Source organism: Amphibalanus amphitrite, unplaced genomic scaffold (assembly GCF_019059575.1).
Source record: "Amphibalanus amphitrite isolate SeventyFive unplaced genomic scaffold, NRLGWU_Aamphi_draft 001676F_arrow, whole genome shotgun sequence".
NCBI classification, from domain to species: Eukaryota; Metazoa; Arthropoda; class Thecostraca; order Balanomorpha; family Balanidae; genus Amphibalanus; species Amphibalanus amphitrite.
This window is the reverse complement of record NW_024883169.1, coordinates 33741-50725: the sequence shown is the minus strand read 5'-3', so window position 1 is coordinate 50725 and position 16985 is coordinate 33741. Positions and strand designations below refer to the sequence as shown.

General features: G+C 51.3%; 1 protein-coding gene and 1 long non-coding RNA gene across 3 annotated transcripts in view; one reads left to right on the top strand and one right to left on the bottom strand.

Moving 5' to 3' along the window:
* LOC122374569 (forkhead box protein K1-like) overlaps positions 1-11328 on the top strand; it is a 32167-nt gene extending 20839 nt beyond the window's left edge. For both annotated transcript variants that reach the window (XM_043353381.1, XM_043353382.1), the window contains exons 10-12: positions 1972-2120; positions 5277-5613; positions 10912-11328. In XM_043353381.1, the coding sequence (XP_043209316.1) occupies positions 1972-2120; positions 5277-5529 (402 nt within the window). In that variant the 3' untranslated portion in view covers positions 5530-5613; positions 10912-11328. The remainder of the gene's footprint in view (positions 1-1971; positions 2121-5276; positions 5614-10911) is intronic.
* Positions 11329-13993: 2665 nt separating this feature from the next.
* On the bottom strand, positions 13994-16048 carry LOC122374570. The gene is made up of 2 exons (XR_006255252.1): positions 15622-16048; positions 13994-14688 (listed from the first exon to the last, which is right to left on the bottom strand). It is a non-coding gene; the product is annotated as an uncharacterized LOC122374570 (long non-coding RNA).
* Positions 16049-16985: the final 937 nt, after the last annotated feature.

Here is a 16985-nt window from a genome sequence, read left to right as displayed (position 1 = left end):
ACTTGACAGTTGATGCACCCACATCCTTTTGTTCCACACCCTGTCAAGATCCTGACATGAAATCCTGGTTTATCAGTTAGCATAAAAATTGGCATTACACCATTTTGCAAAAATACTGCAGTTATTTACTTTCTTTTTTTTCATCCTAAGATTTTTTTCTTCATCGGCACACCCAACCAATATCCAATTTTAGAACACTGGTAACCGAGTGCCGGCTAAAACAATAAACATTGTCGGAGTGTGGGCTGGTGCAATGACTGTTGTCAGCTGTGTAACGAAAAGGTAGTACTAAAAAGGATAAAAAAAAAACCGAAGAAAGTTGCCTACAATAGAATGTGATATAAGTGGACACTCGTGGCGTTTTCCCGGCTATCAAGTTGTTATCCACCGTATGGGTGCTGAATGCTGATATTATATGGGACGGTGCAGGGCTATTCCATTCAGTTGGTGATGGAGGTCGAGATTGTCGGTTCATCCGGCACCCGGGGCGAGATCAACAGAGTCACGGTAAACTGTGAATGGGGAAGGAGGAGGGAGATGCACTGCCCGAGGCTCACCCGGTACTGACTGAGTGTGACTAAACTATGATGGACAGGTATGTAAACGGCAGATCTAAAGCTTTGTTAAGTACAGGGCAGAGTCGAAATAGCTGAATAGCGCGCGCCGCTAAATCCTCCGAAGATGGACATGTGTGGCACCGTGACGAACCGGCTTTGGGCGGCGGCGCGGCGCCACGGCTCGGCGGCGGCGCCGCGGCACGGCAGCGCAGCGGCGCGTGGGGTCTCGGCCGGAGCTCGGCGAACTCGGCAAAGTCGGCCCCGCACGGCAGAGATACAGTGAAGTAATGAACGTTGAAACTGCCTATTTGAAATAGGGCCACCACGCAGGTAAAATCGAACTACAAACTAATTAAGCCTAAACCCACTAAAATAGAAGCGACGGTTAGCGGAGACAAACAACAATAAGCAATTAACGAGAAGCAATGAACGAGACACACACATTACAGGAACCATAGGTCTAATTTATTAGAAGCCCAGCTTCGTTTATGCTTTGCTCTTATCATATATGGCCCCGACGGCGCAAGTTCTAGGGGAAGCTGGTGGTGCTAGATTATGAACTGATTAGCAAGAGTTGTACTGAAGGCCGCCCCACACTGGACCTCGCATGCGGGTTGCGAGTTTTTGGGTTTTCGGGTTTCTTCAAAATCAAATAATACAATCCAGGCTGAGTGACCCACACTACTATCTGACAAGCGAGTCTGCATGTTTTTAGCTTGCGAGCTACATTGCATCGCATTCCAAAAGTTGATTTTGAGTCAACTTTCGATTTTCCTCGCTGCGAGGTCTGCGAGTTCTGCGAAGTTTGCGGGGTTTTTGTTGGAGTCGAATTTTGGTTCGTTGCGCTGGTATTGCGACTATATGTAAATTTCTGAAGGTGTACCGGCTTCACTGCATTCATGAAGTTACCATAAGGGAGCGGTCTAATCACTCCATGAATTAGTATTATTCCCGCAAACTTAAAACCCGCAAACTCGCAACCCGCATGCGAGTTCCATTGTGGGGCGGCCTTAAAGGTGCGTTTCAAATTGCTACATCGACGAAGTTGCAGAGCTTCTAATATTGAGTTTCTCATCGATATCTCCCCATGAGACGATTTTATACTCAATGAAGTGAGAGACTGACCAGACCTTAGAACGTCTTTGGCTAGTTTTAACAGGTGCACACGTTTTGGCAAATACTACCTATAGCTTAATCAATCATTAAATCGCGCTCAGATTTTCATTCAAACTGATAAAATCTTTGTTTTTAATTAGTTTTAAATAGTGCAATTCTCGCCAGAATTTCTGGAGGATGAATTATTTTCCCTGTCGCTGTGTCGCGTGCGCCATTCGCTCGACACCCCTGCTCGCACTCGTGCAGCGTCAGCTGGTGCCTGGTGGTCCCTCTGACGTCCCCTTCCCCGCGTGTGCAGCGTCAACTGGTGGTGATCCGTCGCAGTCCGGAGGAGGAGCACACGTACGCGGCGCGCCAGGCGCCGGCGGCCTCCCAGCACAGCGAGCTGCTGCTGAGCGACGACGAGGCCTTCTCCGACGACTCGGACCTGTCCGCGCACGACGTCAGGTCAGTAGAAACGGGCACCGGGGCGGGGCTGTGACCTCCAGGTCAGTTAAACCGGGCACCTGTCCGCGCACGACGTCAGGTCAGTAGATCCGGGTACCTACTAGGGCAGCTGGCTGTAACCCCCAGACGGTCCGCGACCACTCACAGCTCTAGCTGATGCTTATCGCCTTAGTCACGCCTGTAGCGTGGCGCCCCTCGTGCTTCTTGGTGTTGTCGAAGCAGACTCGGATCCGAAGAAAACTCGGATGTTGGATGTTTCTTCTATTTAGCCATAGCCGAGCAGGGGACACCCTAGCGTTACGACCCGGTGGATCTTGCGCCGCCCGTCTCGTAGCAGAGGTCTTTGCGGTACAGTGCCTCTGGCTGAACTAACCTAACCGACCTCGCGTCAGTCGGCTTTTATACGCGCGGGTCACGTTGTTGGCCTCGTGATCCCTTTGTCTATACAATGATGAGATAATACAGATGCTACCTAACATATACACAAACGTCATTACAAAAATAGCAGTGCATACACTGGTGACAAAAGGCAGATCGCATCTATCCTTACACATAAGTAGTATATACAATGGAGACAAAGGGCAGAACACACCTGTCATAACAATACCGCGTACTTGTCAGTTATCGCTGGGTGTGGCGCATGTTGACCCCATACTTCTTTATACATCAGCTGTCGACGTTTGAAAAGAACCGGAAGGGCGAGTTTGCTCTCTTTTATACACATGTCAAGTTTGATAAGAGCCAATTATAAATAGTCACATCATTGTCAGAGAAGCTGACGAAACGAGCCGCGGCGCCGGCGTCGCCGCCGCTGGCAACCGCGACCGCGATCTCGCCTCTGCTCCTTGTCCACGGTCACCCGAGCTCCCGGCCGCGGCCTCCCCGCCAGCTGGGCCGCGCGGCTCTTGCCCCCGACCTGGGGCGGGGTCGCTCGGGTCACCGACCGCTGCTGGCACGCCGCCAGCCGGCGCGCCGCCAGCTGGGGCGGTCAAGGTCACCGCTGGGGCGAGCCGCGGCGGCGCGCCCAGGCCGGCGCCGGGACCGGCTGCAGCGGCCGCCGGGCTGCCGCCATCCAGCCGATGATGTGATCCCGTAGACATCTACTCCAGCACGGCGACGACTCGGTCTTCTCGGCGCTGTGATGCCTCCATCTGTCGGCAGACGAGATCGAGAAGCGTCTGAAACTCTGCCGGCTTCCGATCCTCGCGGTCACCGTCCGACGCGTCACCATTATCACTCATGGCTACGACGAGCCGTCACACAAACGATCGAAACGCACAAAATTCACTGGTGTGAGCGCACAGTTTCACACTTCACACCGACCGCGCCATATTCTGTTCGCTGCTACCCTCGGTAGCTCGGCTCTCGCACGCGGACCCGCACACGCCAGCGTCAGGCTTCCGACTGTATTAACAAACCGGGCGGGCGGCACTCAGCATATGGCAGCATCATGTGGCAACACTTTGCCTTCATAATGGAACAGGTAACAGTTCGAGCGACCAATCACATTACACCCGGTGGAAGACGCCTCGTTGTTGTCCTGCCATCCCACCGACTTTACGCGGTTTGTGGTCCCTAGTCACATTGGCTGCTGCTGGAATAGTGTATGCCAGGGCGAAGTGCGGATGTCTCGCACGCTTCGCCGCGCCATCGGAAACGTCAAACTGACTGCTACGATGATGACTTGCATGAATCAGTGACATTGATAATTCCGTATTTACTACACGTTTCGACTGAAGAATGCGTAAACATGCAGTAAGCCAAGTAAAACTGTTTGACAAGTAAGATCGATATTGTAAACCATCGAACACGGTTCTACAGACACAAACGTTTCACATGACACGGACATATACACGTTCATCATTCGAGATACCCGCACCCGGCTTCACAGAGGTTCGTGGAAAGAGAATCGCATGATTCATTGAAGCTTATGAAGAGCCTGCCGTTTGAAAGAGTGATAACCTGGATTGAAAAAAAAAACAGCAAAAAACGGTGAATTGTGTGCCGTGCCTGTTCCTTGTACTGGATAGCTACTGTAGAAGGTTTGCCGCGGGCGTGTCATGGTGTTTCTGACCTAAGATTGTTGCGCTTAGTCAAACGGACGAAAGCTGACGCTGCGTAGTGCGTGCTCGTGCTTGTGGTCTCCCATTGTTCACTGCCACGGGTTAGTGGCGTCATTTGTCCTCGGAGCGCCATTCGTGCGGCAGACAAAGGGGCGTCATGTTACCTCTGCTGCCGTTGCCGGCTCAGTTGATGCCAGTTCAGCGTCTTTGAGACCCGTATCTCATTGTTGGTGCTTCGTCATCGGCGGGCCCGAGCCGGTCATGTGAGCTCTGTCGGGTCGTGTTGTTCCGGGGACGGTCGCCGTCCGATTGGCCACTGGCCGAGTGCTGGGAGCTAGTCAGAGCGGTGTAGGTGAAGGGAAAAAGGCGTCGAGAATTCTGCCGGGGAGTGGTGTACGGGGGGTGTTAGTATAACTTTTAGCATCATGATCTTCTTCGTCGTGATGCATTAAGGTATCTTACATTTTATAGATTTGTCGTCATAATTGTCGACAGTCTTAACTCTTACTTATTCAGAGTTGGTGCGGGACGAGCTATCGAGTCAAGGTTGCCTCCGAAGCTGCCGAGACCAAAGTTATAGACGAGCCTGATGGTTCGCCGAAGCCCAAGATCACAAAATAATGGGTGAAAGTCAAGGTCATCGTTTCCATTCTGCCGGAGCCATTAGGATGCGAATTGAGTTTATTATTATTCTGGGGGGCGAGGACGCCGCGGAAAACAGCGAAATCAGCTCTGCCCATGTGATGGGAGCAGGTTTTCGCTACAAACAAGACCATAAACACGGGCCCGGATCTATAGAATCTTGTTCGGGTCATGGAACTTCATTCCAGTTTGTCCTATCATCTCTATCTTACATCCTAACTAGCTTTGCGAGCTTTTAAACGTCATTCGCGTATGCTGTTTGAAACAGGGTATATGGCGGCGACAGTCATCATCATGGTCATCATTTCCCCACCACTAACAGCCGTTCTGTTCCAGTAACGCCCCATGACAGGACCGTTTGCCGTCCATCTCACATACACCGCCAGTGTCGCAGTGGTGATGTACAGTGTCACCGTCTGCCCGCCGCCTGACCCGCACCGTTCTGTTGCAGCGCCCGGACACCCGTCACCATCACCTCAGCCGCCGGCGGTCCCAGCCCGGAGGACGCCGGTGTGCGCTTTGTGCGCGAGGGCGCCAACCTGCTGCTGAACCTGGCCGGCGTGCCCGTGTCGAGCGCCGCCTCCCCGGCGGTGCGTACCATCACACTGCGCCGGGGCGTGGGCCGGCCGCCGGGCTCGCGCGGCCGGGGCCGGGGCCGAGGCCGGGGCGCTGCCGTCCGAGTGACCCCCGGCGTCCTCCGGTAGCGCCGCCCCGGTCGGTCAGACCGAGTAGTGGTCTCTGGACGAGTGTGCGGCGCGCGGAGTCGGCTTGTTACCTGTGTAGTGGGTAGAGCTGCCGCCCGGTGGCAAAAAAGCGTATGACCAAAAAGCAAACTTTTCAGGAGAGCAGATTTAAAGTTCTTAGGAACTTTGGTACCTCACGTGAGCCCTGTTGGTCTCTCAAACCCGTAATTAGCACCATTTTGAAGCATTTTGATTGATCTTTGATATGGTAACATTAAAAAATATATGTATAATTTAGCCTGACAGCATAACAGCCCAACGTTTTTTGCCATCTGTGGGAGTGTATATCTTTGACGAAGTAGCTGCAGCCAGAAAGGCGCATCACCAATGTGCGGCAGCCAAAAAACCGTAAGTTGTGACTTACGGTTTTTTGCCAGATTTCCCACACGGACACGCAAGCTTACTGAGTACTGTACGCTTTTTCCCCCAATGAACTTCCTGAATGAATGAATGACTTATTACGTACGATGATTTAGATTTGTATTGTTACGTGTGTCCTAGCATCACCATTTTCGCTATAGATATTAACGTCAATGTTGTATTCCACCCGATGCATTTAACGTAAGAACATACCTGTCAGTTTTATCTCAGCAGTACTTTAAAATGTTTCTCTCTCCCTTGTTATTTCATTTGCACAGATTACACTCATTTCTGCTAAAGATGTAACTTAAAAACGATTACTTCAGCCTCCAATGCATTGTATTGGTTTGATCAATGCTCACACCAAATGAAAAAATCGCATTCAGCAGCTAAAGGCAAACAACTGAATGTTGTCAAAGCGAGTGTGTACTCAGTCGATTCGTCGACTGAAAAAGACAGCCTCACTACACTCGGAAGAAATGAAAACTAGAATGACAAAAAAATGCATTCAACTTGTGGCCTTGTTCTCATGTCGCGTGAACACTGAAATCGTCGCTTTCAAAACCAGCAATAACAAAAACCTAATGCAAATGCACGCACGGTTTTACACCCAACCAATTGATCATGAGTGCAGACCTGAGGACATGACTCAGAACTTGCCACCTGCCACATCTTTACGTTGATCGGGGACGTTTAGCTGTAGCCGCCGTCTTTCTCGGGAGCTGCCTTTTCGGGGTGTCTGGGCCATTTCTCGCGGGGGCGCTGAGAGCGTTCCAGAACTGTCGCTTGTGGGCCTGCATATATGGTCCGAGCTCCCTGCGGATGGTGTCGATCTTCTCGCGCTGAGAGTCTCCTCCTTCAAGTTTCTCTGGTGCTTCATTTTCATCAAACGTAGTTTTCAGGACGTCATACGCATTCCAGTGTGCCTGGTCGAAGCTTTCTTTCAAGAACAGACGCCTGTCTCCCCGCCTGGTCTCCGCGACCTTCACGCTGGCGAGGTACGGCCGCTTGCCCTCTTTTGCCAGCAGGTTCAGCTTCTGTCGGCTGACTCCGTCCTGGAAGTCCTTAAGTGAGTTCCTGTCTAACTCGCAGTGTCGCATTCCAGAAGTGCCGACTGCTTCGACGAAGTCGCTGAAGTCTTCTGTTGTCTTTTGCTTCCTTAGGCTTTTGTTTATGACCTGGTGCGCTGAATCGGCGCTCATGCTTGTGTGGCCTGCTTCCAGGTACTTCATCGTCAGTTTTTCCAGGGCCGTGTTTTCATTGTTTACTGCTAGAACCATGGTTGTCAGCCACAGCCAGCACTTGTTTTGTCCACTGCAGTTGTCACAATATATCGTTATGCTTTTGAAATCTCTGTTGGTTTCAAGGAACTTCCAGTAGGCGTTGCTCACCTCCGCAGCTCCTCTTCCCATGATGGCCTCGTGCCACAGCACGCAGATGGACGATCGCTTCTGCACATCTTTCCGGCACTGCGTTTCACTCTTGTCATCGGCAGCTGGCATGAGCACACTGAATGTTTCGTTGAATGCCACCAGTCTGGGGACAAAGTAGCATTGTTTCACGGGCAGGATGGGTAACACTACCACCTTCATCATATCTGCTGATACGATCAGTTCGTCGTCCTTCCACGCTCGATTCGCGTCGTTCCTGTACTCGGCTCGAGCCCGGCGAGCTTGAGTTTCGTGCTCTGCCTGAGCCCTGCACGTTTCACACGCACCGTCTTGGTCATGCTCCTGCCCGCTCTCCTGAATGTGTTGTTGGAAGATTTTGCACGTAGGACACTCTTCAGAACCTAGAACGGTGAAGCCAATGTTCAAATCCTGAACACACCTCCTGTATGTGTCTAGGGAGCAGAACGACGGATGTTTTTCATTGAAGTCGTCGTACATGATTCTGGCATTGATGTCGCTGGGCAGATAGAGGCGATTTGGGGCATGGTTGTACCTGTAGTGGTGAGAAACAGGCTTGAAAGACTTGATGTGACTTTCGATGACCTGCCTATCAATCTTGTTGGCAGGTGGATGGCGCCCTCTTCTGTCGGACTGTGGGACAACTTCGCTTCCAGCTTTGAGGACAGCATTTCTGACTGCTTCGTCGTTGTTGTCCTTCATCCCGAGAGTGGTTAGGAAGAACGGTTTGCACACTCGCTTCATTCCACCATCGCCAGTGGGCAAATGCCACGTGAGGTGCCTTCGCTTCCCATCTTCCTGTGCTTTCTCCAGTTTCACGTAGGTTCGGAACCATTGCTTCCTGACTTCAACATCCAAGTGGTTTACTTCACTATTGATGTGACATCTGAGAGTCTCTGATATGTGATCTGAGCACCGGTTTGCACAAGTGCCCCTGAGACAAAGCGCAGGAGCTGCTCGCACAGGATGCTTTAGCTCGTACGCACGTATCCTTTCCTCCGGCTTCCGGTTTCTCCTTTTGTTTCCTGTCGTTGGTCCGGAAACCGTTGTCTCGTGCTGAGCGGATTGACCCGCATCTCGACTGTCCGGTGCCTCATGCGACTCGGCTTCGAACGGGATGTCATTTTCGACAGCGAGGTCAGCAATGGCATCGGTATCCCTCAGTTCGGCATCGCCTCTCAGTGTTGTGTTCAGCCAGTAGGTGACTTCTGACGCTAACAGAGGATGGCCTGAAACCTCATCTGTCGCACTTGGCAGTTCTAGCTCCGTCTCTTCACTGGAGAGCTGTGGAAGGGTATCAGCATCAGCTACTTGATTGGATCCAGCTGATGACGGGACGCATCCATCCGAATCTACAGCCGGTCCGCACTCCCGGTCAGTGACTACTGTTTGAATCCTTTCGTACTCGAACGCCGTAGCCAGCTCCATCACAGTCGTCTGAATCAATTCTGGGCCTGTGACTGTTCTGGTGTCGGTTCCAGAGTTGGTTCCTGCGGTGACGCCTGGGTCCGTTTCTGCAGTAGCCTCGGGGTCCGTTCCCGCCGGATCGACAGAGTCCACTTCTGCAGTTGTTCCAGAGTCGGTCTCTGTGGTGGCTCCTTGGTCAGTTCCCGCTTCGAAGATGGAGTTAGTTTCTGCGCTGGCTCCAGTGCCGACTTCCGCGTTGGTTCCGAGGCCAGTTCCTGCGAGTGCTTCGGCTCCTCGTTCGGTTACTTGAGCGGCTTCGGAGTTAGCTCCTGCGATGACTCCTTGATTGGCTCTTGTGGTGGGTTCTGGGTCCATTCCTGCGGTAACTTCGGAGTCCGTTCCCGCCGGAACGACGGAGTCAGTCTGTGCAGTGGCTCCAGAGGCGGTCTCTTCAGTGGCTCCGGGGTCGGAGCCTCCTGGGGTGCCTTCGGATTTGGCTCCTGCAGCAACTCTGGGGTCGGTTTCTACGGCAGCTTCAGGGGTGGTCGCAGAGTCGGTCGCCACTGAGTCGCCGAAGCTATTTTCCTCTGGGGTTGCTGGATCCATTTCTTGCTCGTCGACTTCTGAAACCGAGACATTGGTCTTTTTAGACAATTGTACATTGGATATTTCCAAAACACTTTCACCTTTATGTAATGCACAGTGCATTTTGCTGTCAAACGCAAATACATAAAATGTGAATTATTAGGTAGACTATCTGCTCATAAGTGAATGATGGGTTATTATACGCGTATTTATACATGAAGTGATGTAACTTAGCTATACGACACCCTGTATCGGGTGCTAAAATCGGTACGCACCACAGAGCACAGACGATATTTAAAAAAATGACAGTAATTATCCCATTGAGACGAATGTGTTAAATGTTGACAGTGCAAACACACCCTTAACTGCCGTTATCTCAAAGAGCAAGACATAAACAGACATAAGCAACACAAAATTGACATTTTGAATACATTCCACGTTCGGGACAGTAGATGACAAGGATGGCCGATGGGATGCAGTCGATCGAAGATGCATTTCAGCGTTTTTTGGGTTAAAATGCATATTCATACCAATTGAAACAAATACTCATTACATTTTCACCCACTTCGAAACCTGAGCCGCCCTGTTTTGGCGGTACCGGCTCCTCACAAAATGTCCCGGCGGCATAAGGTCCGGCTGCAAGCCAAATATCGGCGCCGATATCCGGCTGGCGGTTGGGCTCCGCATCCCTGAACAGTACCTACCTACATTTGAAGACCATACTTACTTGTCAGGAGATAGGAGCTTGCAGGAGGTTTGTAGACGATAGTTCCTGGCCACGTCTTCTTGCCGTGGATCATGGTTACTCGTGAACCGCCACAGTGCTGACCCTTGAGCGCCGTGATCGGAACATAATGGGAACCTCCTTTGCTTGAGTCGTCCCACTGCACTAATACGTGCACTTTTCCCCCAATTATTCGCTCAAACGAATAAGGCACTTGTCCTTTTCTGGGCATGGTGCATAAGCAAAGTCTAAAACGCCATTCAAAAGCACTGAGCCTTTCCCTGCTAAATGCAAGGCCCTCTAACCGCTAAATGGATTTAAATACCCGCCAGATTTAAATGCCGGTAGCGCGAGATCGCGTCGACCTCGTGCAAATTTGCACCGCTATGGATCCTCGTTCCAGGAGATTTCAACGAAAAAAAGCGCAACTTCACTTGAAGCCATCCAACATTGCAGCCAAAGAAGCGTACGAAGCGACTTGCGCTTTTTTGCCTGAGCGTAGCTCCTGCCGACTGGAAGCTACGCTTAAGCGCATCTGTTTCATGTGTCGTCTAATCAGGCAAAAAAGCGTATGAGAACAATTGCGCTTCTTTTGCCTGCATTCAATGAGTTTATTTCAATGACATGCGCTTTTATTCCTCAAATTATACACCATGCGCTCTTTTGCCTGATGTTGCACGACCGAAATAATTATTTTGTTTTCAGTGCATAAATTATATTGCATATAACTTAGGCAATAATGTCCATGCTAATAAACGAATATTGTATACAGATGGATCTCCTTATTCTGAATCGATTGATACCAAAAACGCATTTTCGGCCAAAATCGAGTTATGCTTCTTTACCTCCGGGCGGCAGAGAGGTCCTGTAGTCACTGGATGTACCTTTCGGCCGGCGGCGGCGGCGAGTTTTATCCGGCGCCGCCGTATGTAGTATCTCGCCGCGGCGCGGTCCCGGAACCGAGCGCGCCGGCGGCCTGTACAAAGCCGTGATCTTGCGTAGGCTGGTGCCGGCTGACCCGGTCGGACCCGGTGGTTTCGGTCGCTGCTCTGCTCTCTGCGCTATGTATGGCGTGTGTGAGCGGCCGGCGGAGTCGAACCGCGGCGAGTGATGGTGTGCTCCCCGTGTTACCGAGCGGGGCACAGCGCCGCGCCGGGGCGTCATGAACTCACCGAGCCGTGTGAATGAGCTATGTATTGCACCGTTTCACCGTTCGGTATCGTTTGTATGGACTTGGCGTTGATGTGATGAGCAACAAAGCTACTGCTGACTGTTTGGTGTTCTGTTTGAGTCCCATGTTCTGTGGAATGCCGAAGACCATAAAAGACTGCGCACGAATTACATCCGAATCGACGAGTCCTTTCCGCATACCGCTGATTTCTGACCTATCAATACCCTAATGATGCGCAATTTAACCTAGACCTCCACCCCGGTGCTCCTAACTTAACTACGGGTTGTGATCCCATCGACAATCGCTGCGTGACAGGAACCTAGCTCGAGCCAGCAGAGAAGAGAGCAGTCGGGGCTCGACGTCTGCACCAGTCGACGACCAGACCAGACCAGACCAAACGCCCAGAGCCACGATTCCCTCTCTTTCTCTCGCTACGCAACTCGCCCGAGTTGGCCACGCCCACATCAGCCCTCGAGAGGCTCAGAATGGATGAAGTGCAAGATGAAGTCCACCACGCTTGCTCTTTTTTGTCCCAGCCCGCATACCGCAGTAAATCTCCCCCGGCCCCAACACCCCACGCATACGTTTCCATGGAACCATAAGTTGGGCTACCTGCCTCCATTTTTATCCAGTTTTACATTTCGACGCGACAAAAAAAAAAAATGAATAGAATGCGGCGGAGTCGACCTCTGCACCCCCCCCCCCCCGCACACATAGTATCCCCGCTCGCTCCGCACCCCCTGCCGCGTGGTCTGACGCGTCTTCACCGGGTGATTGCGGCGTTTTGCACGGGACGCTCGACCTTACAGGGCCTAACGTAGCACACCTGGATGGGATGCTGACGCTGAGTCCCATAATTGAGTGCTGTCAGCGGGGCCTTTAGCCCTTACCTTCCGTAAAGACGGCTGCTGGTGAACTGCAATGTATTGGCGTCAGATACAGGACTTTATATATGATGAAACACACGTGTACGAAACTGGGACGCTGACCGACACGCGTGAATGTAGGACGCTGGGCGGCCGGCTGGGCACTGCAAAGCGCAGCGTCAATCAACTTTATTATTGTACATGCGTGCGGGCCGGGCCGCCCGTCCGTCACACGATGAGCGTAGCGAATAGGATTTTGCAAGGTTTCAATTAGTGTAAACTGTGAGGGTGCAGGATGGAGCAAGGCTGTGCGACAGTGCCCACTGCGGTTATATACTTGCCGGAGGCCGATACGCCCTGTCACCCGATTTGAGGCTCAACCAATCAGGCGATAGCAACGCACAGTTCCGACTACGCCGGCCTCTTTCCCACCCGTACCCGTCTCTCAAACGCCAAACAACATGCCCAAAATCTAGCTCAACGTCACTCAGAAATGTCCCGGCAACAGTCATGTGCCGTCGATTCGTCGGCCGCGTTGATGCGCGGCAGCCTTCAGATGTCGTTCAATAGTTTCAAAACACATGCCAATATCGGGCGGCGATGTCCATAGTCAGTAGGCCTACCTACTGTAGTAGGCTACCATAGCCTACCTACCCCCTCTAATGTTGTTCACAAAACAGATGTCAACATCGGGCCGGCCACCCCACAACGGTGCAGCCATGATACGAAAAGTGGGACGCTCGCTTCTTGCAGGGCACCCGGACGGTCTGGATAGCATTATAATCTCACGAGCTGTCACACTCGGCGCCGGCGGGTCGGAGAGGGGCGCGTGGCTCAGGCTCGAATAATTTGGGTCCAAGGACCACCGAGCGGTTGTACAGTGTGAAGTGTGAACAGCTGTACCTATGCCAAGAAAATGAAATCTGGCTAAATGTTACACCGTCAAACACATATTGTTTTTCCCGTCAGCTCGTCCAAAACCTGGAGCCACCGAACTTTTCCGGGCTCCCTAAACTCCCATCTTCCCCAGCACTTTGCCCGGACTCACGCTCTCCGCCCGCTGGCGGATCCCTTTTACCCATCTTTTACCCCACGACACATCTTACCCCGCCCTGGGGAGGCGCCTAGCATCGATACTGCCCCTCGCATTGGCTAAACCAGTGAAGCCAATCAGCCAACCCATGGAATAACAGCCGACTCGCAATTATTCAACAATGGGAGAGCACAGAGCAAAGCTTTCAATAATGGCCACCAGGTGGCAGCAAGGGCGTTACTGCCGATCCACGGCCGGGGCCGGGTACCACGGAGCGCTGCCTACGCTGTTGGAGCTTTTGGTTTCATACTTGTTGCACACTACCATACTGTTGGAGATATAGGGGTAGTGTGTGACAAGTATGAAATCAATGCGGCGCTCCGTGGAACACGGCCCGGGCTGCGTCCGTCACCCAAGTCCCGGCAATTATCGCGCCTCAGGCTGATGTGCAGTACTGGCTGCTGCTGATGTCCAGCTGCTGGCAGACCAGCTTCAGGCTCATGCCGCCATGCCATCAAATGAACCCAAAGCTTTCAATCATTTGATAGAAAACTACCAAATGAATCCTTCCGTAACTCGACTCTTCTCAGAGCAAGAGTCACATCGCAAGGTCAGGTCACTGCCGAGGCGAGAGCCGATACCAGAGGCACGCATTCATCCAATATTCTCGCTTCTAAGGTCAGAAAAGAAACTATGCGAACAGATATGGCGAAAAATAGATGTGCGGATAATTTCGTTACACCCTGTAGGAGTTCCTTTAGACCATGCCCGTATCCTGTAACCAGCTGCAGACAGACTCTCGTTCGTTTCTATTCATGCCAATGAACTCATGACTTATGAGCGTCACTGCGCGATGGCGAATACAACACATGGCTTTTGAAGCAGTGTATGATAGTCAACAGCGGTGTATTGAACTGACATCGAAACATAGCAGAGTTCTAGCTAAACCACTTCGACAAGGCAAGCTCCAAAACTCAAAAGCATTAAATACCACCGATTACCAAAGAACATACAGCTTTCAAGCAATGCACTGTGCACGAGCATACACATGTAGCCCTCCAAAGCACCATTCACAAATGTAGGCATGTACAATAAACATGAGACGGTGAAGCTCAGTCTGCCTAACGTCCCAGAGCGCGCACATCCCCGCCACCTGAATGAGCGATTTCTGCAGGCTACAGACGAGACACACAAAACGGAATATGTCTGAAAGAACAGGTACGTAACCGGCATCGATTAACCCACTAAGAAACGAGTAAGTCTTGATCAGACCAATCATACGCCCGACATGGATATGATCCCTCGTGATAGGGAGCGACTGAGTGCATTCAGCGGGAGAGCTGGGACTTCCCTTTAAGGAACGCTGGTGTTATGACCACGTACATCACGACAGGCTAACAGATCTTGGACATTGAACCTTGGTGCTGATATTGACAGCACCATCAAATAGCCCCGCAGTGGTGCAGCACACCCCCTTCAGCGTTGCACTCCTCATAAGCAGCAACGTCAGGTGGAGGTGGAGCACTCTTCTCCATTTCATCTGCCTGTTGAGCCCATTCTTGTACCTGTGAAAACAATAAAATTTGTATTAACTGCTTCATACATACTGTATACAGCCTGACAGGGCATGAGATAGACCATTATCAGAAACTTTATGCACGTCTTTTATTACCACTGGTTGGTTCTGAGCAAATAACATCTGCCAAAAGATGAAAACACTTTAGATTGAACATACAATTTGCCCAGTTAAGTATACTTTTGTGACTTGTCTGTGAGTTGTGGGATAAAAAAAACCTTTCAAAAAACAAACTTTGAGAAGTGATCCCCTTACATCTGCCATCCAAATCACAAAGCAGAGAATCTCCTATCCTGTCTGGATCTGACAGTGTCTGCCCATTGCTCAAATGTCAATAACGATAAACAGTTATAGATAAATAGTGCCACAAGGCACAAACCTATTCATCTTATCTGCAGGTAAAGGACAGCATCTATAAAGCTCTGTAGTCGTTCACTGACCAAGCTGTCCAACAGCTGGCCATGCTCCTTTTACTTGCGCCTAGCCTACCTACGAATTGCTGAAGCAGTTGAAGCTGGTACTTTGCCCTGAGTAACAGATGGAATAACCCCCTTCTTCAGCCTCTTCTGCTGTTGTCTGGCCCTGGACAATGCATGTCATTGTTTATAGCACTGTGAAGTGTGTTTTCTTGCCTTAAACTTTGATGGATCATGAAGTATACGTACCTCACCTATGATGTTGATGTGAGATGTCTATGAAGCATGCAATAGCTTGTACAAATAAAGGTAGTAGTATAATTCTAATAAATGATTGTTGACCTCTGTAGTATTTAGGACATGAACATTGAACATTCCATGAAAAGCAGACCCATTTTTCGTTTGATACTTATGGTGGTAGCCGGTAGGTGACTTCCCAGTTCCCCGGGTGGCGAATGATAGGGTATATCTTAGATACAAAGCTGCGCATGACCATAAAAACTTACCGTAGGCAGTATATTCCAAAAAATCATCGTCGGTGAAATACTTCCGACACACAACCAAGTGTTTGATGGGATGAAATCCATTGCAGCCACTGAGCCATATCTTCCTCGGCCTCTTGTCGCGAGGAAATACAACCCCACCATTCTCCGAGCAGCCATAGACACAACACTGAGCCATTTTCTTCCAAATTTAGGTCTTATGCCACATGTGATTCACTATTTCCTCAATATTTCACCCACTTTCACCGCACGGCACGGCTCCGAACGGCACCGGCGCAAATTGAATCAGCAGGAACGCCTACAGTGACACCTGGCGGCCAAAGTTCCGTGTTATCTCCCATTTCCTAACAGGTAAACGACCCCGACACCACGGGACGGTCCGCCGTCCAGCCCCCACCCCGGGGCTCGCTTCAGATGATGAACCTCGTCTGAGGCGACCCGGCCCGGGCCGCCGCAGGGTAATGGGCGCCCAAAGATTCATAGGTGTACGCTGTGAGCCGTCCCACGCAGTCATCTATCACTACGGATAATTGTCTGTACAGACGGCCGCTAACCACAGAATACGCAAGACGTGAGATGAAGGAAAGCGGCAGTCGCCTACGAAGGGAAAGTGCCTACATTACCCTGAGTGGTACCTTAGCCCGCGAGGCGCGTCACGTACGCTCACTCAAACTCACTAGTTTGCCGGTCAAAAAGGTATATTTTCCGTCAAAAACACAATCATCAGCCATGCGCACTGTAGTGAACGCCATGCAAGGTATGTGCTTTACATAGTGGCACAGGTGTTCGTGCCCATACCTGATCTCATCCGGCTCGTCATAACCTCCTTCAGTACACAAAACGCAGCGTCTTCCAATACAGACGCAGCATCTCACTAGACAGACACACACCCGACAGCGCATCTCAGTCCGCGCCATACACACCACAGAATGACGGGCAGCGGGGGAGCTGGGGGCGCCCCTCTGCTCTCTCGCCGGGTCTGACCCCCCAGCGCTGTCTCCCGCTCTACCGGGTACGTCCGCGGTACGCGGTGTACGCTCACGGTACACGGTACACGCGGACTAAAGAAGTGGTACACTGAGCGTGAAGCCCGGACGGCTTTGGGCGACCGGAGCAGCCGGGGGCCGCTCGGTCGCCCATCGATGGATGCAGTCCAAATAACGCCCGACACGTGCTAGACGGTCATTGGAGCAGCAACTTACAAGCTAAGCTTATAATACTAAGGTATTAGGTACTTACACTAGGCTAACATACTTATACTCTAGATTATGTGGCTGGTACTATGAGCACAATTACTGAGAGTTGTCAGCGCTGTGCAATGCAATGCGACATGCTTATTGCTTCGTGCGTTGCAATTAAACCTAACG